Source organism: Daphnia pulicaria, chromosome 7 (assembly GCF_021234035.1).
Source record: "Daphnia pulicaria isolate SC F1-1A chromosome 7, SC_F0-13Bv2, whole genome shotgun sequence".
NCBI classification, from domain to species: Eukaryota; Metazoa; Arthropoda; class Branchiopoda; order Diplostraca; family Daphniidae; genus Daphnia; species Daphnia pulicaria.
Window position 1 is genome coordinate 1,897,944 of NC_060919.1, and position 24,142 is coordinate 1,922,085.

General features: G+C 38.9%; 5 protein-coding genes across 6 annotated transcripts in view; 3 read left to right on the forward strand and 2 right to left on the reverse strand.

Annotated features, from left to right (window-relative positions):
- LOC124349769 overlaps positions 1-15,200 on the reverse strand; it is a 33,565-nt gene extending 18,365 nt beyond the window's left edge. The window contains exons 1-12 of one of the 2 annotated variants that reach the window (XM_046800606.1): positions 14,962-15,200; positions 14,719-14,850; positions 14,098-14,246; positions 9,204-9,706; positions 9,086-9,136; positions 8,881-9,004; positions 8,655-8,748; positions 8,478-8,575; positions 8,285-8,409; positions 7,426-7,817; positions 7,171-7,273; positions 5,477-6,784 (exon numbers count right to left, since the gene is read on the reverse strand). In XM_046800606.1, the coding sequence (XP_046656562.1) occupies positions 5,581-6,765 (1,185 nt within the window). In that variant the 5' untranslated portion in view covers positions 6,766-6,784; positions 7,171-7,273; positions 7,426-7,817; ... (7 more) ...; positions 14,719-14,850; positions 14,962-15,200 and the 3' untranslated portion in view covers positions 5,477-5,580. Of the gene's footprint in view, positions 1-5,476; positions 6,785-7,170; positions 7,274-7,425; positions 7,818-8,284; positions 8,410-8,477; positions 8,598-8,654; positions 8,749-8,880; positions 9,005-9,085; positions 9,137-9,203; positions 9,707-14,097; positions 14,247-14,718; positions 14,851-14,961 lie in introns of those variants that run through there. The other variant, XM_046800608.1, reaches the window with a different exon arrangement.
- Positions 762-2,426, forward strand: LOC124349910 (XK-related protein 6-like). The gene is made up of 4 exons (XM_046800844.1): positions 762-894; positions 964-1,218; positions 1,294-1,524; positions 1,591-2,426. Exons 1-4 carry the CDS (start codon positions 762-764, stop codon positions 1,827-1,829), a joined length of 858 nt encoding a protein of 285 aa, XP_046656800.1. The 3' UTR covers positions 1,830-2,426.
- LOC124349621 (LIM homeobox transcription factor 1-alpha-like) overlaps positions 809-24,142 on the reverse strand; it is a 947,038-nt gene continuing 923,704 nt past the window's right edge. The window contains exon 8 of the mRNA XM_046800372.1: positions 809-884. The gene's annotated coding sequence lies outside the window, so the exon portion shown is untranslated. The remainder of the gene's footprint in view (positions 885-24,142) is intronic.
- On the forward strand, positions 10,773-12,843 carry LOC124349937. Its single transcript, XM_046800885.1, has 5 exons — positions 10,773-11,446; positions 11,526-11,782; positions 11,847-12,053; positions 12,130-12,359; positions 12,437-12,843. Exons 1-3 carry the CDS (start codon positions 11,037-11,039, stop codon positions 11,966-11,968), a joined length of 789 nt encoding a protein of 262 aa, XP_046656841.1. The 5' UTR covers positions 10,773-11,036; the 3' UTR covers positions 11,969-12,053; positions 12,130-12,359; positions 12,437-12,843.
- LOC124350109 (cytochrome c oxidase subunit 5A, mitochondrial-like) lies at positions 23,142-24,092 on the forward strand. The gene is made up of 5 exons (XM_046801121.1): positions 23,142-23,303; positions 23,375-23,484; positions 23,560-23,727; positions 23,794-23,865; positions 23,932-24,092. Exons 1-5 carry the CDS (start codon positions 23,228-23,230, stop codon positions 23,956-23,958), a joined length of 453 nt encoding a protein of 150 aa, XP_046657077.1. The 5' UTR covers positions 23,142-23,227; the 3' UTR covers positions 23,959-24,092.

A 24,142-nucleotide genomic window follows, 5' to 3' on the forward strand; every position in this document is an offset into this window, starting at 1 on the left:
GTGCTGCAACTGCTATCGCTTTGATACACGAGTCACTGTTGTCAACCACAGCAACTGATAAGAATCCTACAGGGTGAAATTGTTGTCATCTCTTCTTCTTGTGAGTTGTGATCGCAGTCAGTCTACCAATAAGTGAACTATAAAAGTGTAGTATAGGCTAAATTTGTTAATAACCAAAAATGGGGGAATTGAGAAGCAGGAGAAACAGGAGAATGTCGAAAAAAGAAAAAACCTTGGAAATTCTGCAGTCCGAAAAAGGTTATGCGAAAAAATGCACAGACAATTTTAATGAAGGAACGTTAAATTGGTTGATTGGGTTAAACTTTGTATCATTCCTTCTCTATATCGTCAACTTTGGTCTCAAAATTTATTCGCTTTATCACTTTCACATCAAAGGAGACGCCGAGACGGTTGGTATTTCGGGTGCACCTTGGCATTTTGGTTAATCCCTGCAGGTAGTGCGACTCTAACAAGTTTCTTGTTTTACAACCCCGGTTGGCCAAAGGCACAATGTGACGGCACATTTCACCCCAGACATCATTTGCCAGAAAAGGAATCTGATTTCAGCTGGAAAATGAAGTGGTTTTTGTGTTTATTCTGTCCTATTCCCAGGTATGATCCTGAACTATATTCTATTTGACTAAATATGGCAACGCATATGGTGACGTCTATTTGATGAAATTCTCCGCAGGTATTGAGATGCCATTAAATACGCCCTTAAAGCAAAACAAGCCAAGAAAACGAACGACGAGACGCAAAACATGTATTTCCTCGTAATGATTTGGGAAGACGCCGAGTTACTACAACTGCGCCAATTTCACAGTTTCATGGAATCTGCACCTCAATTATTGCTCGGCCTGTACATCGCCATCAAAGAAGAATCCCTTTTAGAATGTAAATATTTCTGATATTTTATTTGCAATCATTGCCGTTGAAAGAATTTCCTAATCTATAAAATTATAGATTCATCGATATTCAAAATCGTTACTTGTCAAAATCGTGTCAAAATCGGCAGCTTGTCGTGGGCATTACTCTCGTACGATAACAAAATCTGCTTAATGAATGGAAAACGTGATGATGCGGGCCAACCGAGCCGATCAAATGTCATCAGAATTGACTTGACGAATGAATCAGAGAAAAATGATGTCATTAATTGCATCAAAAACATCAACTGTAAAGAAAGCGCTCTCTCATTTTTCGCTCATTTCTCTTGGATAGGTAAACCTACACGATCGCTTGTTTCATTTCTCTATAATTAAAATTGTGTTTTTTAATTTGTTTTGTTCCGATTAGTTGCCCGATTGATAGTCTTGAGTTTATTCGCGTCTTTTCGCGGTTGGGTTATTTGGATGGCCTGTCTTGCTCACATCTTCCTAATTGTCATTTGGCACAGGGGGGAAAACTACTATTTCATGGACTCGTTGAGATTGTCATTTCTCCACGTTTTCGCTTACTTGTACCCAATCGAAAAGGAGTCTGATCAAAAGAAACACCCCCGTTTCTCACCTTTGATGTATCTGACTGAGTTAACAACTCTTGATTCAAAAATATGAATTATGCCTTTGACCTAATTAACTTAACGCTTTGATACCTGCATCTGCGAAAATCTATTTCTCATGTTACAGTGGAGCCAAAGTTTCAACGAAGACAAGGGAATCAATCTTAAAATCTCATCCATCCAATTCTATCCATGGAAAGATTGGAAATTCTTCCTCCCCTGGATCGGCCATATTTTGATGTTTATTTTAAGTTTCATTTCGTTTCGGTTGCTTAACAAACATCGAAAGCCTTTTTCTCCTATCACTCCTGTCAGTTCTGTCACTATTTAGTCGTTCTTCGACCGCACTAAGAAAAATCTTTTTAAACGCCATCTTAGAAGATGGAGAACCAAGAAGACTGTTAGTTTAATTCATTTCCCCTTTGAATTATGCAACACTTATACTGTCTTAAGTAGTACTATCAATACACAGTCTTCATCAATTTTCTGGCAAAATCTGAACGAAAAATTTGAAAAAAAAAAATCTATTCCGCGGATTAGCAAAACAATTACCTTTTTGATCCCCTTGATCGCTTCTAATTCTATTTACCTCCGCTAATCTCAGGAGAGATATCATCTCGATCAAAATGAACGTACCTGCTGTCAAATTCTCAGAGTTGAGTACAGCATTGGATCCACACGAAATCCATCAACCAAAGGAAGTTGTTGCCGCCAATCCAACCGCATCCGCTACGACATTCCGATAAACAAGAAAATCCAGTACGCCGCTTGCATTGATAATGTCACAATCTAAATAAATATGAAATCAAAAGTTTTAAAATAACAAAGAGTTTGCATGTACTAAGACGTGTCGCCGGGATATTACGACGGAATTAAAACATTAATTACTGTCTATGTTGTGTTAGTTATAGTAATTTGAACAAAAGATGAAAAACTGAATTCGTTTCAAACTGTAGACGTTGGCTTTAGTTTTACAAATAAATTTGAAAATATTGGAAAGTAAAAAGATTAATCAGCGATACCTTCATGACAATTGCATAACTGCTGTCAAGCGACATAGTCGGTGGACTTCATCGCGTAATTAATGACGAACAATCAAAGATGAAGATGGCAACTGAAAATGATGACCTATTCGACTACAAATCGTAATAGAAGTTGTTTGGTTAGTTGATTATAATGTTCACCCCAACTTGAAGGCCATTCAGTAACTAACCACAAGGGACGAAGCATTATGGAGGATATTATCAGCCGTTGTAATTTCCTGTGGGTTGCAAAGGCATCCAGTGGCAAAACATCTTTCTGCATATCGTCCGTAAGAGTAGAGGCCGTTTTAGACAGGAAGCAGATGCTGGTAGAGCTAGAGAAAAAATAAAGGATAGTTAACATTAGCCACAATCAGGATCAGAAGCGACTACGAACCCCTCAGAAAATAATTTTGCCAAGAAACTTTTTGGCCCGTCGAAGAGCCGGCCATTTGAATAGAGAGACTTGCTAGTCGTCAGCAGATGACGTCGAGTCTGAGAACATTTCCAAAATGACGCATAAATCATGAGAATGGCGTTTGTCGATAGGAGGTTGGTTCTAGGTAGAAAAGAAATTTGTCGTGATCATTTACGTCGATGGCAGATGACATTTAAACTTAGTGATTGAAATGATTGCAATTCAAACCAAAAGGTAAAACAGATCCTGGTTACACATTGGTAAATCTGATGCTGTGGGCAGTGAATTTAGATGATTCATTTCTAATCTAATATAGAGAACCTATAATCTAACATTATGTACTTATCGTCTATCGCCTGTCTGCTTCTATTAATGTGATGGCGTCGTTACATTTCTCGTCGACGAAGGAAGTGGAAACGACCATGAAATTGACCTAGATTAACATAATAGAATCGGGTTTGATCAGTATTGATATAAAATAAATCTTTTAACGCATTTTGTGACAAAATCTGAGGCAAATGGAATTCCGTACGATGTCACAATAAGAACACTTTAGGATTACTTGCCAACTATTTTTTTCAAGCCTATCTGATTAAAATATTTGAACATGTTGGCCTCGTTTAGATTCAGTCATCACTATTGTGACCTTAAAATTATAGCCATTTTAAAGTTAATCTAAAGAATTAATATATAGAGTAAAGACAAGAAACATAAAATACTGCACTTATACACATGTTGCAGTTTAGAAATGTGGAAACATGGCTCTCCAGTTGTAATACGAAAATTGTCTAGTGGACCAAGGTGTGCCAGGTGAAAGTCATGAGCTCCTAAAGGACAGTCAGAAAAGAGCAAATTATGTAATTTGAACCAAATATTCTCACAACACTCTCTATATCTCTGCCAAGATCATAGATCAATAACTAGCTAATCTTGCACAGTGAGTCTCGATGCCTACTCAGAGAACTACTGTTTGGCGAACCTAACATTGTCACCATTTTAAAGCCGTCACAAAAGTACTATTCAAAGAAAAGACACAACATAAGATAATAATACAGCACTAATGCACATGTTACCTTTTAGGAATGTGCAAACGTGGCTCTCCATCCTGTTGTTACACCAGAGGCCTCGTCTAGCGGACCCAGGTGAAGCTTCCCAAAGAGCTGAAAGTGATTTAAAAAGAGCCAAATTTAAACCAAGTATTCTCACAGATCTCTCTCTATGTCTACCTAGATCAATAATTAACTAATTTTGCACTGATCTGATCCTGCAGATGGAACGTCCAAGGTCGAAGTGGCGGGTCCAGCTGCCAACAATTGACTGTTGGTAATTTGGTATGACAACGCCACCTGTCGCTGGGTGAAAGGAACAGAATAAGCGGGAAAGCGGCCATCATGGATTTTATCTAACCCTTCCTCTTCATTAGAAAACAAATTATGCATTCACAAAAGTTAAAAAGAAAGACTTTTGGTTTTCGTCAGCTCAGATCTTCTTCATTTGAATAAAAGTTGACGTTGCTGCCCATCTCCCTGAAATACACAAAAGGACTAAATGAATAAGACAAATTTGACGGGTGATTCCTGTGAAACATAATTAAGAGATGATAATAGTCAAAAGAAATAATCAATCAAAAGATATTGTGGCAGCGGATACAGTGGCAGCTGGCAGCAATATCTGATCTGAATTTTGGGACTGTGATGTTTAAAAAAAAAAATCAAATAAACGATAGGCAACTCTGATTCCCGTTAGTAAAACGGACGTAATTCTTGTCTCAAACTAAACAACCCAGCAAAATGCGAAACCCAGAAAACTTAGACTGTCCATTAACCCAATTTCATTTAAAAAATAACAGAGAGGAAAATACGAAGAAACTGGCAGTAAACACATTCGTAGGAAACTGCAAGTTCTCATTGAATAAATGAACCAAAATTGATTCTACTGAATTCTGTACCTTATTGTTCAAACGTAAACTATTCATCTTCACATCAATCCTCCTCGTCTGTCATTTTCTGCTGTTCTGACGCAATCCCAGTCTTACAGATCCTGCAACAAGGTCCACTGATGTGCTGGACCTACTCTACTTTGCGTGTCCCGCAATATGAAGAGCGGTACACATTTGGGTCCAATAAAACACAGTCCGACAAGAGAATGAGACAAGTTTAGAATTTCTTTACCTTTACAACCGCTCGGCAGCATCCGATCAGTCCTGCAAGAAATTACGGATCTGACAGCCTCAGGCGCTGCATGCACACGTTGCCCAAGTCTCCGCCGGATGCCCAGTGAATGACGTCCTTTACGTATCGTATCGCCAACGATTTGAGTCAGCCTGGTGCCTGCCTTTCAAGGCCTTGATCCGGAACCTTATGTTTTCGTCTTGATCCATCGCTGTATATTAGCCTAAATAAACCAAAAACGCCAAAAAGGTGTGATACACTTCGGGGCACATTTTGTCACATCTGCGTCTTTCAGTCTCAATTGTGACCGTTTTTTTTTAATGGTCAGTTTCTGAACGAATGAATTTTTGACAAACGAAACGGCGGGTGCGGTATCCAATACACAGTCCATGTTTTAATAAATTGCATACTACATGTACATAAGGTATATGCGTGACTTAGTGGGCTCGCATCCTAAAATCGATCAATAAATTAATTAGACTTTCGGCCCAACTCGTCTTGCTTCTTTAATTCTTCGACAACTCCTCTAATAGCAGATATAGCTTCAACTAAAAAACGATTTAGTTTACCCCAGAATTCACCTGAAAGAAAAGATTTAATAATGTCGTATGAGAAGTCACCCACATAATAGATTACAACTGAAAGGAAAACACCACACCAATTGTGATGGGCCAATAATATTATGAATAAAGGGACAATGAAATAATGCAGAATCGATGGATCATTCACTTCAATTTCACCAACAAAATTCCAGAAAATGAACGCGTTTGGGTAAGCCGTGTCTGGGATCAAGTAACCGAGCAACAACAGGATGAAAGTTGAAAAATAGAAAGACTTCATTTCGCGTATTACTTTTTCTAATGTGGGCTGAGCGGATATTATTGGCTGATTAATGAGCTCATCAGTAATCATTAAATACCTTCGTACAACTTCCTTTTCGAACCACGGCACTTTATAAGCTAATTCCTTTGGGATTTTACCGGTGAGAAATGAGTTAGTACCCACAGTTATATAATATAACATGGAAATTTCTTTTGCATTTTTGGCTTCTTCGTAATTGACGACTGGAATGGGTTGATCCGGATGACACTTGAGCCAAGCCATTTGGACGAGGTTGAAGGCAAGAGACACACAACTTTGTTGACTATTGTAGAAGGGCACAAGGTTGTCCGTCTTGCTGCTGCTCACTAATTCGGTCACGATCGAGTACTTGGTTTTAGCAAGCGATTTGACCGGTAAATCTTCTATTCGTTCGGCTTCTTCCGGCGTCAGCAATGCTGACAGTTGGCTGTATTCTCGATACTTCTCCTCACCTTTTGCCAGTGTCACATCTTCCGGATTGATTTCGTTGTAACGGAGGAATTCCTCAATCACGGTATTAAGGTCCTCGTTGGAGACTTTTGCTGCGTCGATTTCATGCACGTAGTCGGGGTCACAATCGCCTTCGTATTCTTTGTCGAGGTCTTGATGGAAGACGAGACATCCCTTGTGCACTTCTATCGCGAATTCGAATCCATTTAAAATTGTCCTGGTGTGCTTTCCATCCTTTTCTAAACAACGAGCCGGCCAAAAGCTGACGTAGTACGCGTTGGTAGCGATGGCTACATGCCCAGCCCGGTTCTCATCATGGGGCATCCAGATCACAATTTTTGGCATTTAGAAAACCTGATCGGAACTTTAGAAAATGAAACATGATCAGCAAATCATAGTCATTTGAAAACATTCAAAGATTTCTGTAATTTGTTAACAAAATCTATCATCAGCCGAGCGATTTTTCGCTATGCAACTACGTTACAGCAACAGGTGTCATTCCATTCAGCTGAAAATGCAAAAGGAAAATGTATAAAAACAACTCAACTGGACTGTAGGAACGACTTAACTATAACAAGCCAAGCAAAATCTACAATCGAATCTGATAGTGTTCGTGCTGATTACCTTATGACATAATACGACTGCACGGTGACAAGATGACCTTACGCGGACGCAAGGGACTTCAATCACACAATGTGCAATTACAACATTTATGCCAGCAGTATATAAATATTAAAATCAAAATTGTACCTTTGTGGTTCAAGCAGATCGATATCGCCTTAATGCGTTGTCGTATGGCGTTGTACGTTAATTGAATTTTCTGCTGCGAGCGAAAAGTATAATGAATCGTCACCTGAAGCAAGAAATAATTAAATTAAAAAGAATCAGTATAAACAAAAGGGAAACAAATAATTAACGTTTAAGAATTGGCTGAGATACAAAACGAATAGGTTAAAAAGATTTGACTGAAATTTATCCCCTTTTTAGTGGGGGGGGGGGATTTACCTTCAAATGACTACACATACCCTTAAATGGTATTACACCAATACCCAGACTGCTGAGTAACTGGCAACGTGAAGGACTAGTTTTCTTTGGCTAAAAACAGCCAAATCTCTGCCTCAGTTTCCATGTACACTTTCTCCGCCCAGTCGCCCACTCCCGTCAACGATGCTTCTGCAGAACTGCAATAAACCCCCATAGAGGCCCATCCTAACGAAATCTCACGCCAATTGATAACGACGATGTTGCCAACGACGCCTGATGCATCGGTAACACGTAGGGCGATAATCAAACTCAAACAAAGGTTATTGACAAGTTGTGTCTGGGACTGTGGAGATAAGTGCTGTTTGATATCCTTATCAAATCGAGTCATGGTTGAAATCTTTAAGAACAAAAATCTTTCAACGTTTTGTTTGCATTACTTGAATTTGAAACAAATAATTCGATACTGCGTCCTTATTTACTTGTAAAACGAAATGCAATCTTTTTTTCTCTGTTCAAATTATTGACATTGCATGACGCCTACAGCGTTTTCAATACTAGAAATTGAGCAGCACAGACGTAAATTGAAAAGTAAATTTGTTTGGATCACAACAGCAACGCATTTAACTTAACAAATTTGCCTTGATCAGTCGTCGTACGTCAAATATCGAGTTGAATCCTTAAAATTCGGAGAGCAACTAATGACAGTAATAACTCCTCGGCATGAATAAAGTACGAACTGTCGACGGTGGACGCACAGAGGCGACAAACTGATGGCGAAAAAGAGCAGCAAATCTGTTCCGCGGCCGACATTTCCCTTTTCCGCCCCCTGTCGGCTTCTTATTTGATTGACCTCCGCTAATGTCGATTAAAGTGAACATACCTTTTGACAATCTGACACCGTGATAGACGACGCCATGAGCAGCATCGGTCGTGAATTCGTCGAGTTCAGCGTTGGATCCACGTGAAATGAAATCTACCGATCGAGGGAAGTTGTTGCCGCCGATCCTATCGAAAAAAACAAACATATGAATTCAAAATATTTTAAATTCCATCAAGAATGTGCTTGTACTCACATGTATCGCCAGGATATGGCCACGGAATCAAACCGTAAATTAGCCATCAAGTCTTAGTGGTTTCAGTTTAAGATGATAAACTGAATTCATTTCATTTACTAATAGAGATTAGAATGTAGACGCTGGCCTTCACAACTGATAGGTAAATATGAGAAAGCAAAGCTGGCACAGCGATACCTTCACAATAATAAGAGCACCTCAAGATTGAAACGGAACAGTTTTTGGTCGTCGTTGCGTCCTTCTCGTCGTTTTTAATCCAAGAAGATAGCACCTGAAATTGATGATAAATCCGGCTATGAATAGTACCGAAAATTATCTGGATAGTGGGATTCAAAATATCATCCCCGCATCTATAAAAGGTCTTTCAGTAACAATCTACGGGAGATAAGGGTATTATGCGAACCTGTCTCGTCATTTTCACGAGTACCTTTCCTAATTTTCTCAGGTCTATCGAAACCACCCGATCAAAATATCCTCCAGCAAAATATGATTCTGATCGTCCAAAGGAGTAAAAGCCATTTCAGATCCTATATAAGGAAGCAGATGCTGGTAGAGATGGAGGGGAAAAAAGATAGGAAAGAGTGTCATAATCAGGATCACAATCTGACTTTGAATCCTTGAGCCTGACTGACGCACTGGTCCTGGAAATGCGGTTGATCCTATGTAGAAAAGAATCAGGTATCACGATCATTTATTACGTCGATCACAGATAACATTTTAACTTACTGATTGAAACGATTGCAGAACACTGGGAGGAAAAATAATTCCCAGTTACACAGTGGATCTGGACTACTTGTGTTGGCAATTACATGAGCATTAATAAGCCGGGAGAATTAGGAAACCGATATGAACCACATGTTAGCAACACATTATCGCGTTCATTTATAGACTAGGAGGAGCAAAAAATGGTCAAACAGTGTTAAATCATCCTACGTCACAATAAAACACTGCAGGCTTATAGTTGTCAACTATTCGTTGCCAACCTTTCTAATTTAAATATTTGAATTGTTGGATTCTTTTAAAAATATAGTCATCACTGTTTCGAACCTAACATTGTCACCATTTTAAAGCCGTCACAAAAAAGTAATATTAAAAGTAAAAAAACACGACATAAGATAATACTGCACTAATTGAGACACGTGTCATGGGATCATGAGTGCAAACGTGGCTCTCCATGTTGTCGTACAAGAGGCTTCGTCAAGTGGACCCAGGTGGAGCTCTCCAAAGACCTGAAAGTGATTTAAAAACAGGGCAAAATTTAAACCAAGTATTCTCACAAATTGCTCTCTATCTCTGCCTAGATCAAATAATTTTTCCGAGTGAGTCTGGAAGTCTATACATGGAACGTTCCAGGTCGAGATAGGAGGGCCAACTGACCACCTAATCGACTGTTGGTGCTTTTATAACTACCCCTGCTGAGAGCAAGTCACCGGTACCATAAAGAATGAAAGGAACAAGCGGGAATTCATTTCACGTAAATAAGTAAAACACACAAACCTCATAAAAGGAGATGGATTCGATACAGTGGGTAGGATCGGTGTCTTTCTGGTGGCGATTGATTGGTCGTCGCCGTCGTGGATCTTTCGGGATTTTCACGTCCGAACGTGTTGACATCTTCGGGGAAGCCATATTAAGACGGTCGCCATCTGCTGAGGTGAAAAAAAGAGAATAACTCATTTGCCCAACGTTCAAAAGTCACACTTTTTTTAAGAAATTATTACAGGACTAATGATTTCTATGAAAAAAATAAAAACTACTGTAATTCATAAAACAATAAACCAATTTCGACGGTCAATTTGGACTTATCAATTTGAACAGTTAATGTTTCCACTTTGCGTCACGCCCAGCACTGGATAAAGATAGGAGCCCAGTTTTAGTTTCACTGCGTCCCACGGACGGTGTTTTAAATTTTAGAAATAGTTTAGAATGAAAGTGTCCAACGTAGTACAATCTATAAGAAAACAGTTGATGGCTGATAAATTTGAATTTAATACAAATGAACCATTACTATGACGAGCAGATTCACCGCAAACGGCAGATTAAAACCCTCAATGGTCACTTATCCCATTCGGTTGCAAAGGTAATCCACGTAGGTTCATTTTCGTAAGATAAATAAAATTGACTGAAAAACAGCTAGATAAAGAACGAGACGTCATACCAAACTCTTAATAAAGACGTCATTTCAGATGGACGTTATTGGCCACCGCCGAGCCACCGCCAAATTGACGCAATATCACCCTGATAAGTAACAAAAAAATAGATATGAAATCCAAGAGCTGCAATACTTACATCACTTCAGTTTCGACTGAACCGCGACCACATGTTGTTGGCAACACAAATCTTTCTCAGTGGTATCCACAATATAAAAGTGAATCCTGTGAATCAATTCAATCGTGCGTTACTAATATATTATTAGCTACTGCTATCGCACTCTAAAATACTCATTTAGACATTCGAAAAAAACAAACACTGTAAACCTTGACAGTAGCAACAGGGCTGGTAAAATTGCTCTGATTGGCTTAAATAAAACAAAAAGCGCCAATTACTTACAGTGTGGATATGGGGAGAGGAGAATACACCCGGAAAAAGACGAGAAATAGAAATCCATCTAAATCACAACTCCAATTTGCGGAAAAATGTATCAAACAAATTGAACCCGGAAATATCGATTGGTTGATCAAAATGACGTGTCTTTCATTTTTTTGCTACGTCTTTGACGTTGGTTGGGATATTCATTTACTTCATCGCTTTTGGAACCAAGGAGATTATTGGTATTTCGGGTGGACCTTGGCGATTGTAGTTGTGCCAATTGTCGTCATAACAATTAAAAGTTTCTTATTTTACAACAATGAATTTGAAAAAAACAACAAGCTTGACCCCAGACTCTATTTGCCACAAGAAGAAAATACAACTTCTAGCTGGTTAATCAAGTGGGGCTTTGGTATTGTAGGCTTTTGTCTTGTTCAGAGGTATGTTTCTGATCTAATCAATTTTATTATTACGGTAACATGCATAGTGGTTTTTTTTTTTCTTTTCAACCTCTTTTAGGTTTATTGATGTAATTAAATATGCTCATAAAGCGAAACCATTGCCGGAAAAACTAAAAACGGACGACCAACAGAACAAGGAGGGCGAGCTGGACGAGAACAACAAGCAGAACAAGATATACATGTATCTCCCCGCTATGATTCGGGAAGACTCAGAGTTGGTACAACTGAGCCAATTTGATTCCTTCATGGAATCTGCCCCTCAGCTATTGCTTAATCTTTACATACTACTGGTAAAAGACGAATCTGACTCTAAAGGTATTTGTTATTTGCTACGTTTAAAATTGTTGCCACTACTACATTAAATAACTTTTTTATGTAGGTGTTAGGGTGATTATTGGTCTCATTTTCTCCATCGTTAGCTTGGCATTGGCGATAGTTACTTACGAGCAAAAACTTTATTTAGTCGAGGGAATAAAACCCAATGAGCATGACAGTATCTGAAATGATGATGTCATTATAAAACGCTTTAACCAAACTTATAGGATAACAAGCGCCATTTTTTTCTCTGCACATTTGTGTTGGATAGGTAAATCAAAGCAAACACGAATTTTGTTTCATTATTTTGATATCAAAATAAAACAAATTTGTTTTGTTTGCAATAGTTGCCCGACTCATCGCCCTAAGTTTGTTCGCCTCTGTTTTCGGTTGGATTGTTGTGCCGGTCTGCCTTGCCCACCTGATCCCAATTTTCGTTTTGCACCTGAATAAAAATTACAATTTCATGGCCTCGTTGAGATTGTCATTTCTCCACGTTTTCGCTTACTTGTACCCCGCAGAAAAGGAGTCTGATAAAGAGAAACACCCACGAATCTCACCAGTCATGTACCAGACTGTGAGTTGACAACTCTTGATTTAAAAATATGAATTATGCCTTTGATTAACTTATAATTTAACGCCTTGATCATTTAGATCTGCATTTGCGAGAATCTGACTCTCATGGTAATGTGGAGCCAAAGTTTAATCAAATTCGACGAGGGGATCAATCCTGGAATATTATCCATCTCATACTATCCCTGGAGTGTTTGGACATTCTTCGTTCCTTGGATCAGCCAAATTTTGACGTTTACTTTAAGTTTCATTACGTTTTTGGTGCTAGAGAAAGTGCGAAAAGAAAATCAACAGACACTTCCAACAACAGATCCAGCTGTCCGAGAACAGGCTGCATTAGCGAACCCCTACCATTTCAGATGGTGCTGGTGATGTATATCACCGTCTCAGAACCAAGAAGACCAATGTTAGATTTGTTTCCCCTTTCAAGTATGCAGCACTTGTTACTGTGCCTGTACCTTGCCTGTCTATTAATACACGGTCTTCATCAATATTCTAAACTCATCATGTAGGCTATATTATTTATATCTCATTTCTAACCTAACCCTCCGACCCAAACCAGCTCTTCGGGCCGTACGGAAAGACACAGTCTCTCGGCTATTAAATCAGTCTCACGCTCCCAAGTTATTTCGTTCAGGTGTACAATTCACCCTTGGAAATTGTAGACCGTTATCGTCCACTAACGCAAAGCAATCCTGTTATAAGGTTCCATATGCACCGCGATAAAGTGTAAGTGTGTCAAACCCGTTTAAAAATTTCGAAGCTAAACAATACTTCATTGGAAGCTTTCAGATAATCTAATTCTAAATTCTATGTAATATCAACGCATTTTAAAATGAATCAACTAGTTATAAAAGTAACCCCGAATTTTAAAAAATGCAATCTTCCAAAAACGCATTTAAAACTGACTCTACTTCGCCTAAGTGACTTATTAACGATCATCTGTCAAACATAATCAAACAAATCGCTCCAATCTCCGCACTTGCCTCAAATTTCTAGATGCTACAACCTGGCAGAATCTTAAATCAATTTCACCCATTTTCCCGCTAGACCACACAAGCAAATTCAAAATAGGTAAGACTCACCGAGTGAAGAGTTTGACGGATAGATGGCAGCAATCCCAAATTCATAACATTAAAGGAACCTGCTCCACCGTCATGGTGCATCCGGATGGGTAGACGGTCAAGGGCCCCCAGGATTGAACAGGGGACAATCCGGTTGGATGCTCTACCACTGAGCTATGCCCCCAGTTAACTTGATGATCGATTACACAGCCAGTAGGCTGCGGTAGTGAATTCGCCAGTGTAGAAGTCCAGCGTTGGATCCACGTGAATTCTACCGATCGAGGGAAGTTGTTGCCGACGATCCTTTCGCATCCGCTGCAGCATTTCGATAAACGCGAAAATACAACACGCTGCTAGACCACGACAAGAAATGTTCAACGTAAAAAACAAGACCCAAGATAATATTACACTAACAAATGTTTACCTTTCAAAAATGTGCAAACGTGGCTTTCCGAAGTCTCATCACCATGGTGACATACGAGAGGCTTCGTCTAGTCGACCCAGGTGAAGCTCCCCAGAGAACTGAAAGTGATTAGAAAAGCGCAGATAACTTAATCTCATAAAACCAAGTAAACAGATCTCTCTCTATCTCTGCCAATCCCAATAATTAAGAGCTAAACACGTGTAATTTTAATGTGAAAGCAATTCATTTCACGTAAATAAGTAAAACACACAAACCTCATAAAAGGAGATGGATTTGAGACAGTGGGTGGGATTGGTGTCTTTCTGGTAGTGTTGTTGACCGCCGCCGTCGTGAATCTTTCGGGATTTTCACGTCCGAACGTGTTGACATCTTGGGGGAGCCAAATCAAGACGGTCGCCATCTGCTGAGGTGAAAGAAAGAGAAAAACTCATTTGCCCAACGTTCAAAAGTTCACACTTTTTTAAAGAAATTACAGAACTGATGATTTCTTCTATGAGAAATAATAAACCGATTTCGACGGTCAATTTGGACTTGTCAATTTGAACAGTTAATGTTTCCACTTTGCGTCACGCCCAGCACTGGATGAGATAGAAGCCCAGTTCAAGTTTCACTACGTCCCACGGACGGTGTTTTAAAATTTACCTTAACAAATTTGCCTTGATCAGCCATCGCACGCCAAATTTTAAGTCAAATCCTTTAGGGCAATTAATGACGGTAATAACTCGGCATGAATAAAGTGCGAAACGACGATGGTAGGCACAGCGGTGACAAAGTGATAGCCAAAGATATGCAACGAATCTGTGCAACCCCGACATTTCCCTTTTCCGCCGTTCATTTCAACAGGACAGATATAATTTCGACCGAAGCGAACGTACCTGCTGCCATTTTTGCGGTATTTTAGCACACTCACGGTCGTGAAATCACCGGTGAGGTCCAGCGTGGGACTATTTCCGACCCAAGGGAATCCTCCGATCAAGAGAAGTTGGAACTGATCAGGTGAAGATGAGCTGACGCGATGGTCCAGAGAATAACGTTGGTCGAAGGGAGATTTGTCCCATGTAGAAAAGAATTAAGGATTAATATTATTACTTTTAATGTCAATTGCAGATAACACTTACTTAATGATTTAAAAGATTGCAGCACGCCGTAAACTAAAACATGACCCGGTTACACAGTATAGATCTGGATTTCTGTTTTATGGACAGTGAATTTAGATGATTTATTTCTAATCTAATAAAGAGAACCTGTAACATATCGGTAATTTGCTTTACAATGTCTACTTATCTTTTATCGCCTGTCTGCTTCTATTAATGTGATGGCGTCGTTATATACTCGTCGACGAAGGAAGTGGAAACGGCCATGAGATTGACCTGGATTAACACAATAGAATCGGGTTTGATTGTGAGCCTCAGAACATATTTGTTTCTTATTTAACATGGTTTAATTGAAAACAAAACGTCGACTTCTTCCAGTGTTTATTTTCGATCACAACAAGGCAGTATATAAAAAAAAGACAAGACTATCATCACAGATTGTTGTGGAAAGGGAACCCCAAAAAGCTTCAAAGTTGTTGGTAAATTTTCTCCAATTGAACTGGTCGCCTGTTTCCTATAGCAGATCCTTTTTTTTGCACATATACTCCAACAGAAGTAATATGCCATATCAAACGACAGTGTAGTTACGGGCAAACAGATAATACAAACTTGGCAAGGCGAACATGGGCCCTCCATTACATAGAAGCAGATAAATGACATTTTCCAAAAATATTGCAATTCAATTGCTATAAATCAACCAGGATTAGTATAGAGGTAGGGCTTACTGGAAACGTTCGAAAAGCACGCACTATTCATTCTCGCGACAGCCATTTTATTTCACTCAAAGCAATTTGAGTGACACGCAAGTTTAGGGGTAATAAACACTTTAACACAAGAGAAAATCGGGGAGAGTAATAATAATATAAGAGTAATCGTCGTCCACTATCGGGAATCAAAGGTGGGTTAAAGCTCCATATCTAAATTTCTGTCAAGCTGAGCTAGCGGGAACACGTACGGACTACTCAATTATATTTCACTATGCAGATTCATGCATGGGTTCGCAAAAACTAAGGAATTTTCCAAACATCATCCGCTATGATAAACTCGACGCTTTAGCGAAGCGTCGACGATAAAACGGAAAATCAATTCGTAAATTTTCACAAAGAAATAGTAACCACAAACTCGAATAAAAGAGTATGCAATGCAAGAGTACATCAAGAGAGTTAGTTTTAGATTGCAATCCTCAATGTCTCCTACATGACACGCTTCCATTATCATGGAACCTACGGAATATACAATGTAATGGGCAATGAGTATCCCAAAACCAGCGAAGCAAGGGAGGCCGCCCGCGTACACCACACTTTTTGGCAGACGCACAGATGTGAACAACTTTACTTGCACGAAAAATAACAATAGGAAATAAATCAAGTGGATAATCCAACTTAACCCGAATAAACTAAGAAATGAATAATTTAAAGCATTAGAAAGCCACGCCATGAAAAAGATAGTTGGCCCTTTCATAAAAACTTTCTTAAAAATAATATCCGACATCATAAGATAACGGGACTCATTTTGGAAATCGTTGGAATCGTAATGGACTCGTTGACCAGCACCTTTGATCCAATATTTTTTGACGACATGTTCCTCAAAATTCGGGACGGTAATCTGCAAGCATATGTCATCTTCAAACCAGAGAGTCTTTGTGGTGTTGTTGCGAGCCTCCACCAAACAGACGTCGTCGCGACGATCGGCCATTTCGATCAGATTGAAACACATCGAGACGCAACTTTGAGGCTTGTGATAGAACGGGCAGTTAACACGGGTCAATCGATAGGCTATCACCCTCCCAATACAACCACGACAAATATCAATTTTACCCCAACCAGGTGTCAAACAACGCTTAAAAAAATAGAGTGGATCGGAATAACCTTTCTCGGTTCTCTTGTCGACTATGACTTCACCAATCAGAGAGTAGCGAGTCAAAGGAAGTTCCTTTCGACATTTGGTTCGATCAGTGTATCTCTCCGCTGCTTCCAGCGTCACCTCTCTCGGGTCGATTCCATTGTCAATGAGAAACTTTTCGTAGAAGCAGTTGATGTCCTCGTTGGTGACGTTGACGATTTCGTTTCGGGAGGTGGGTCCTCGGGGATTTGCAAGACTGCCTTCCTCAACCCTATCCACGATCTCGTGGAAATGAAGGCAGCCAATTGTCGATAACTCAGAGTATCGAACACCTCCGTCTCTCAATGGCCACATACTAATGTGGTACTTGTTTGTTTGAAGGGCAGCATGTCCGTAAATGTTGTCACCTTTCGGGTGCCAAATCAAGACCGTCGGCATTTTGCTATTAAAAAATCAAAACAGAAAAAATCATTAGATTAATATTTGGAAATTCCGATTCTCACTGAAATAATTGATTATGATTTAAAAGGAAAACAATAATTTGAATATAAAAGAAAAACACGAACTCAAATGAATTACTGCGGCAAACATCACAACTCGACTTATTTTTTCTTTAAAAAAAAGTCGAAGGCTTTTCAGATTCTCTAAAAAAAGCACGTGCTAATAGGCTAGAAATGGAGTTAAAAAGGATAGGAAAGAGTAGCCATAATCAAGATCAAAAGTGACTGCGAACTCTATCAAGACTGCGGCCATTTTATCTAGATATCATATTTATCCTTAAACTAACAGGCAACCTAACTCGGCTTCCATATATTAAGACATTCCCCGCCCACTTATCTCACGGACGATTTTGAAAAAGTTTCGTGATAGGTAGTAACGTCTAACTCTAGTGCCCATTGAAATAATCAAACGAGTCATGTTTTGGTCAGGAATTGTCCAAAATCTTTGGTTTCTTTTGCCTGGAAAGTAGAAAACAATATCGTCACATTTCACCTAAACTTGCGATGGCGATACGATCAAGTGAAATCTTTCGTTGGAATTGGGCCAGCAACTTGTTTGGGGTTGAGATATGGACAGTGATAGAGAGCGGGATTTTCTCGTCTGCACAGCGTCCATCGGAAACACTCGAGGCTCGAAAAGATGGGTGAGCCTCTATTCGAAATGATTTTAGACTAAAAACAAAACTATAAACTGTTGAAGAATTTTGCCTTAAAGGGAAAGATACACCTTTCAGCCTTGCCGTCTTTGGAAAACTGGAAATACTTATTTTATAATCCACCCTTACTGACTTGCAGATAGACCAAAAGAACAACAAGCTTTGAAGTTTAATTATACATAGTAAAGCGAAAGGCTCCTAGTTACAAATACATTTTCGATTAAGCCATCATACCAGATTTTTGCAGCTGCAGAACAAAACATTTTGTTCAGTTTGTTGAGGGAATGGACAACACCACCGGAAGGGCACGCTGTGCAGTTCAGAAAGTTGGGTCCGGCACTGTAGGAAATGAATAAAGAGATTTCGCCATTAAAATCTGATCATTTTGTTGATACCGGATGTAACGTGCGCAAAGTTGATTAAGACTTAAAAAAAAAAAGACATGACAGATGACTGGTCAGAGAGCATCAGCGATTACTATTCAATTAAATTACAGAAGGTTTCTGTTGCCTACAGGGTTACGTGCAGCAGAGGAAACTCTGGCATTAAACTTTCGGGTTATTTTTAAAAATAAGACACTCCAACTTCTACGTACAATCTCTTCAGCCAACCAGTCTGGCCTAGCCAAGGATTTCTCAATCTTGGCTGTTGACACTTGGAGATTCATTTTGGGAATAAAATGAAACTTCCTTACATCCACTGGAAACAAATTAACATAAATATTCTGCCGATAGATGGAGATAATGAACTAGCACAGCCCATTCTTGATGGTTGAAAACCTGCCCAATAAAATTATTTGCACTGTTTAGCACAATTGATATTCTAAAATCTACATTTAATTTCTTTGTTACCTGACATAATCTTGAGCTAACAGCTTTGAGTTTGGAAGCACTAGTAATAGACATCTGATAACATAGTTGAAAAAAAAAATCTGTCGATGTAGCTTTTTCAGACTTCTTGGAAGAGAGTTCTGATATCGTTAACTCTTCTTCCTTTCTTTCAAACCCATTTCAGTAACTTTTACAATTCTATTTCTTGAATTCTTTCCTCTTTCAGCCTTTCTAATGTGATTTTAATTGATCTAACAAGAAAAAGAAAGAAGATTTTGACACTTGAAAGATACACAGAACTATAAAAAGCAGGCCAACAACTCGCCCGAAAAAACCGGCCAACCTAGCCCCTAGGTGGGTGTCAGTGTTTCGTTTGAATATTTCTTACCTCAAATCAAATTATATCGACACAAATAGTAGATTGACAGCTAGCTGGGTTATAAAAAAAAATTCTTCTAATGAATGAAGTATAACAAATATACACTCAATACCTAATTGAAAAATAAACGAAGTCAGTCCGGGAAAAGAAGTTCGCGGCCGAAGACGAAAAAACGTTCGTCTTAACTCACGCTTTTTTCATAAAAAACGTCACGATGCAAGTGCATGACGAATAAAAATGTGACACACACCACCTATTGATAAAACTGAACACTTTGGCTATCCTGAAAAATTCTGGATTTCAAGTGGCGCCAAATTAAAAGGGAAAAGAGCAAAACTAGTCCAACTAACCTCGGTCTAATAAAGAACTAATAAAGAACCAATTGTACATAAAAGATGGAATCGAGGCAGTAACTGAAGAACCCGGGACACAGACCAAAGACAAGACATCTACACTGTGCCCAAACCACAATCAAACTGAACACAACGGCTCAAAAATTTAAGGGTTTGAAAAGACGAGCAAAAGACGACCTTCTTTATAGATTCTTTTCTTCTTTTGGTCGCTCATTCTTCCCACTGCATATTATTATTCTTTAATCGTAAATATAGAAATAGCTCTATTACACTTATTTCTAGTTCAATTTAATGAGCTTAAAGTTAAATTAGAGTTAATACACCAAATCTGATCTTGCTCATCGTGCATCGTTTTTCTTGGCAAAGCATTTTGAGTTAAATTTAACGTATGGTAATATTCATTAGACAACTGATGAGTCTGAAAAGAAGATACCACTAAATAAACTTTTACACTAGATATAATGGATTGACTGGGAGTGTCGCTAAAAAACTCATCAAGTGACATTCGACTAGCACCAATAGCGTAACCGTCACATACGTGTGTGTTGCTGGCAAGGGCAACAGCAACTAATAAGAACTTTCTAGAATTTGAAGAGAACGCACTCAAATTTGGTGGAAAATTCACCCAAAGGAAAACCAAAGAGAGTAACGCAACTGTAACATGAGAATAACGTCACACGACTGTCATCTTCTCCTGCCGATTTGTGTTATCGAGTCGATATTAGAACAACTTATAAGAATCTTATGGAGTTTATAAGGTCCAATATGAACAGAAAATTTGCAAGACTCACCGGGTGAAGAGTATTGGATGGATGAATGGAAGCCATCCCAAATTCACGACATTAAAAAAACCTTCCTCCCTCTCATGATGATCTCCGATGGTACGTCCGGAATGTTGACGGATTGATGATTATGAGGACCCGGGTTTGATCTGCAGTCGGATGCTCTACTACTGAGCTATGCTTTACAATACGATGAGGCGCGACTTGATCTCAACAGAGCAGTGAGTAAACAACACAATGTCGATTAGTGACAGCAAACTGTAATAGAGAAAAAAGATCAATTGAAGTTTCGCCGGAGCGGTCGTCTCATCACTGCTAAAAAATAGTCGCGTCAAAATTTTAACTGACACTAAACAATAAATTTAAAACACGGAAGTATTACTTTACTGCACATACATCTGTTCCATGATAAAAAAAGAAGAGAAAAATGCCGGACTGGATACGCACGTTAGGTGCAGGATTACGCATCCTGTACACAACAACACTTATCAAAAGGTAGCCAATGATAAACAATAAAAAGGAACTAAAATCATCCGCTTAACACAATCTATTCCACGGATTAGCATCATGACATTTCCTATTTTTCGTCCCCCCGATGGCTTATAATTTTATTTACTTCCGCTTATCCCAGGAGAGATATAATCTCGACCAGAGTGAACGTACCTGCTATCAGTCTAACACCGTGATTGACGACGCAGCATCGTAGGTCGTGAACTCGCCAGCGTATGAGTCTAGCGTTGGATCCACGGGAATTCCATCGACCAAGGTGTTGGAGAGAAAAGGATCTATCCGCTGAGGCATTCCAGTAAACGTGAAAATCACATACCGCTTTCACGGATATTGTCACAATCTAAATAAATATGAAATCATAAGGTTAAGTTTAAAAAGAGCTTGCATGCACTCAAACGATGTGTTAGTCTTACTGGTTTAAGCAGAAGGTGAAAAACTGAATTTGTTTCATTCCTGGGGAGTACAGACTATATACGCTGCCCATAACATATGATGCTGGAAGTGAATTGCAAAGGCACACACTGGCAAAATATCTTTCTGTATAACTTCCGAAGGTGTTCTGTTTTACATCCTATTTAAGGAAACGGCTGCTGGTGGAGCTGGAGACAAAAAAAAAAGATTAAGACATAATTAGATGTCATGATCATTTACGTCGATTGCAAATAACACTTTACCTTACTGATTGAAACGATTGAAACACTCCGAAAAGTAAGACAGAGCCCGGTTACGTAGTAGATGTGGACTGCTACTGTTGACAATTCCATGAGAATGAATAAGGAGAATTTCGAAACCTTAAATGAACCACATTTAACACCAAATAGTTATCGCGTTCTTTTAAAGACTATGAGGAGCAAGGCAGAAACAAGGGGGTTAATAGTAACAGATGTTAAATAATTCGACGTCACTACAAAACACTGCATCAGGCTTAGTTGTTGACTATTCGTTGCCAATCTTTCAGATGGAAAAATTTGTGAACTTGTTGGATTCTTTTAAATATGGTTACCACTGTTCTGAAACTAACATTGCCACCATTTTAAAGCCGTCACATAAAGTAATATTCAAAGTAGAAAACACGACCCAAGATAATACTGCACTAATTGATACACATGTTACCTTTAAAAAAATTTTGTAAACGTGGCTCTTCGTCCTGTCGTACGAGAGGCTTCGTCTAGTGCACCCAGGTGAAGCTCCCATAAAGCTAATGATTAGAACAAGGCAAAATTTAAATCAAGTATCCTCACAGATCTACTCTCTCTATCTCTGACTAGATCAATAACTAACTGATCTTGCGCTGATCTCAGCCTTCTAAAGGAACGTTCCAGGTCGAGGTGGCGAGGCCAAATGCACCCAAGTATCGACTGTTGGAAGATTTTATAAGATGACGCCCCCTGCTGAGAGTAGCCACCGGCACCGATAGGATGAAAGGAATGGGATGAGCGGGAAAGCGGCCATCATGGATTTTATCTAACCCTTCCTCTCTCATTAGAAAAAAGCAAATTATGCATTCATCACAAAAGTTGGAATCGAAATACTGTTGGTTTTCGTCAGCACATTTCTAAAATTTAAATAAAAGTTGAAGTTTTGCTGCCCCTCTCCCTGAAATACAATAAAGATGCAAATTCTAATCAAAATTATATATGATATGATATGATTATATACTGTAGAACATAATTTAGAGCTAAACCAAGAGCTAAACACGTAAAATTTTAATGTAAAAGCAAGTAATTTCACGCAAACAAGTAGAGCACACAAATCTTATGAAAGGAGATAGTTGTATAAGTATAACATCTTCAGAACCAAGAAGACCCGTGTTAATTCGATTCCCTTTCCAATTATGCAACACTTGTACCTACTGTGTCTGGTAATGCGTTGTATGTCTATTAATATACGGTCTTCATCAATTTTCTGGTAAAATATGTTAAAATAATTAAACTCGCCTTCCGACCTATACGAGCTGTTCATTTAGAGGCCGTTCGAAATTGTACAGTCACAATCTATCGGCTAAATTAGTCTCACGCTCCCAAGTTGTTTTGAACAGACTTATAATTCACCCAGCTTAGAATCGTAGACAGTTACCGTCCATTCGCTTCCAGTTTTCAGGTCCAATATGCACCACAGTAAGGTGCAAGTGTGTTAAACCTGTTTTTAAATTTCGGAGCTAAACAATGCTTCATTGCCAGCTTTCAGATAATCTAATTACTTTATTTTTTTTCAATTTAAAATATATTATAAATCATTGCATTAAAAGAATCAATTTACTAGTCATAAAAGTAATCCTGAATTTCTAACAATATGTAAAAATGTACTTCAAGAATCATTCAACGGCAATGCCGATCAACCGAGTCGTCTCTCTCGTTTCGTCTGCCAGCGGTTCGCCATATTGGACAAGAGACTTTCTGTGCAGTTGTTGGTACCTACGTGACTGTAACTAAATCGACATGTTCCGATCAGCTTTGTCCCGCAGTGCTTCTTACGCCCGCAATTTGGCAGTCCCCAACAACTGCAAATGCATCGGTATTGTTTTTTCTCTATTAAACGAATATTTTTTTGTTCTTGTATCTAACGAAAAATCAATTCTGTTGCAGCCGGTGTACGTTTCATGTCCAAGCACTCCACCGAGTCGGATGTTGAATTCGACGCCCGTTACGAATCCTTCTTCAACAGGAAGGATATTGACGGATGGGAGTGCAGAAAGGTATGTTGCTCATGAACAATAAAACTAAATTTTTATTTGTACTTGATTCCTGATTTTATCTCTCCCTCCTCGTAGGCCATGAACGACTTGAGTGGTATGGATCTTGTCCCTGAGCCCAGGATTGTCATTGCTGCCTTGAATGCCTGCCGTAGGCTCAACGACATTGCTCTTGCCATCAGATTCTTGGAGACAGTCAAAGACAAGTGTGGAGGCAAAGCCGAAATTTACCCATACATCCTTCAGGTATAGCTATCGAAGAATGTTTCATTCCCATATGAAATCAGCTAATTGTTCCCTTTTAATTTTCAGGAAATTCGCCCAACGTTGAACCAGTTGGGTCTTAGCACCCCAGAAGAGTTGGGCTACGACAAACCTGAATTGGTAATTTTGATTTAAAGTGCATTGAACTTCCTAGCCTTGAATTAATATTGTATTTATTCATTGCAGGCATTGAAATCAGTGTATGACTTGTAAGCTATCCAAGGCCATCATTTTTGTGAAAGCTCCATATAAAGTTGGTTTAGTCCAGCATTTAGTGAAAATGTATGAAAAGAGAAACTGGTGTCTTAAGATGTACAGAGTGAAATAAACTTAAGCTAACTCTGAAATCAACTTATTTTTGTCATTTATTAAAGAAATACTCTGTTATCTGATGGTA

What these genes read in the sequence shown, in the direction of transcription:
- LOC124349910 (XM_046800844.1), top strand. Translation starts at nt 762, where the DNA reads ATGTATTTCCTCGTAATGATTTGGGAAGACGCCGAGTTACTACAACTG. An exon ending in CGCTCATTTCTCTTGGATAG is followed by an intron (nt 1,219 to 1,293) that starts GTAAACCTACAC and finishes TGTTCCGATTAG; the next exon opens with TTGCCCGATTGATAGTCTTG. An exon ending in ACCTTTGATGTATCTGACTG is followed by an intron (nt 1,525 to 1,590) that starts AGTTAACAACTC and finishes AACGCTTTGATA; the next exon opens with CCTGCATCTGCGAAAATCTA.
- LOC124349937 (XM_046800885.1), top strand. Translation starts at nt 11,037, where the DNA reads ATGGGGAGAGGAGAATACACCCGGAAAAAGACGAGAAATAGAAATCCA. An exon ending in GGCTTTTGTCTTGTTCAGAG is followed by an intron (nt 11,447 to 11,525) that starts GTATGTTTCTGA and finishes AACCTCTTTTAG; the next exon opens with GTTTATTGATGTAATTAAAT. An exon ending in AGACGAATCTGACTCTAAAG is followed by an intron (nt 11,783 to 11,846) that starts GTATTTGTTATT and finishes TTTTTTATGTAG; the next exon opens with GTGTTAGGGTGATTATTGGT.
- LOC124350109 (XM_046801121.1), top strand. Translation starts at nt 23,228, where the DNA reads ATGTTCCGATCAGCTTTGTCCCGCAGTGCTTCTTACGCCCGCAATTTG. An exon ending in CAACAACTGCAAATGCATCG is followed by an intron (nt 23,304 to 23,374) that starts GTATTGTTTTTT and finishes ATTCTGTTGCAG; the next exon opens with CCGGTGTACGTTTCATGTCC. An exon ending in ACGGATGGGAGTGCAGAAAG is followed by an intron (nt 23,485 to 23,559) that starts GTATGTTGCTCA and finishes CCCTCCTCGTAG; the next exon opens with GCCATGAACGACTTGAGTGG.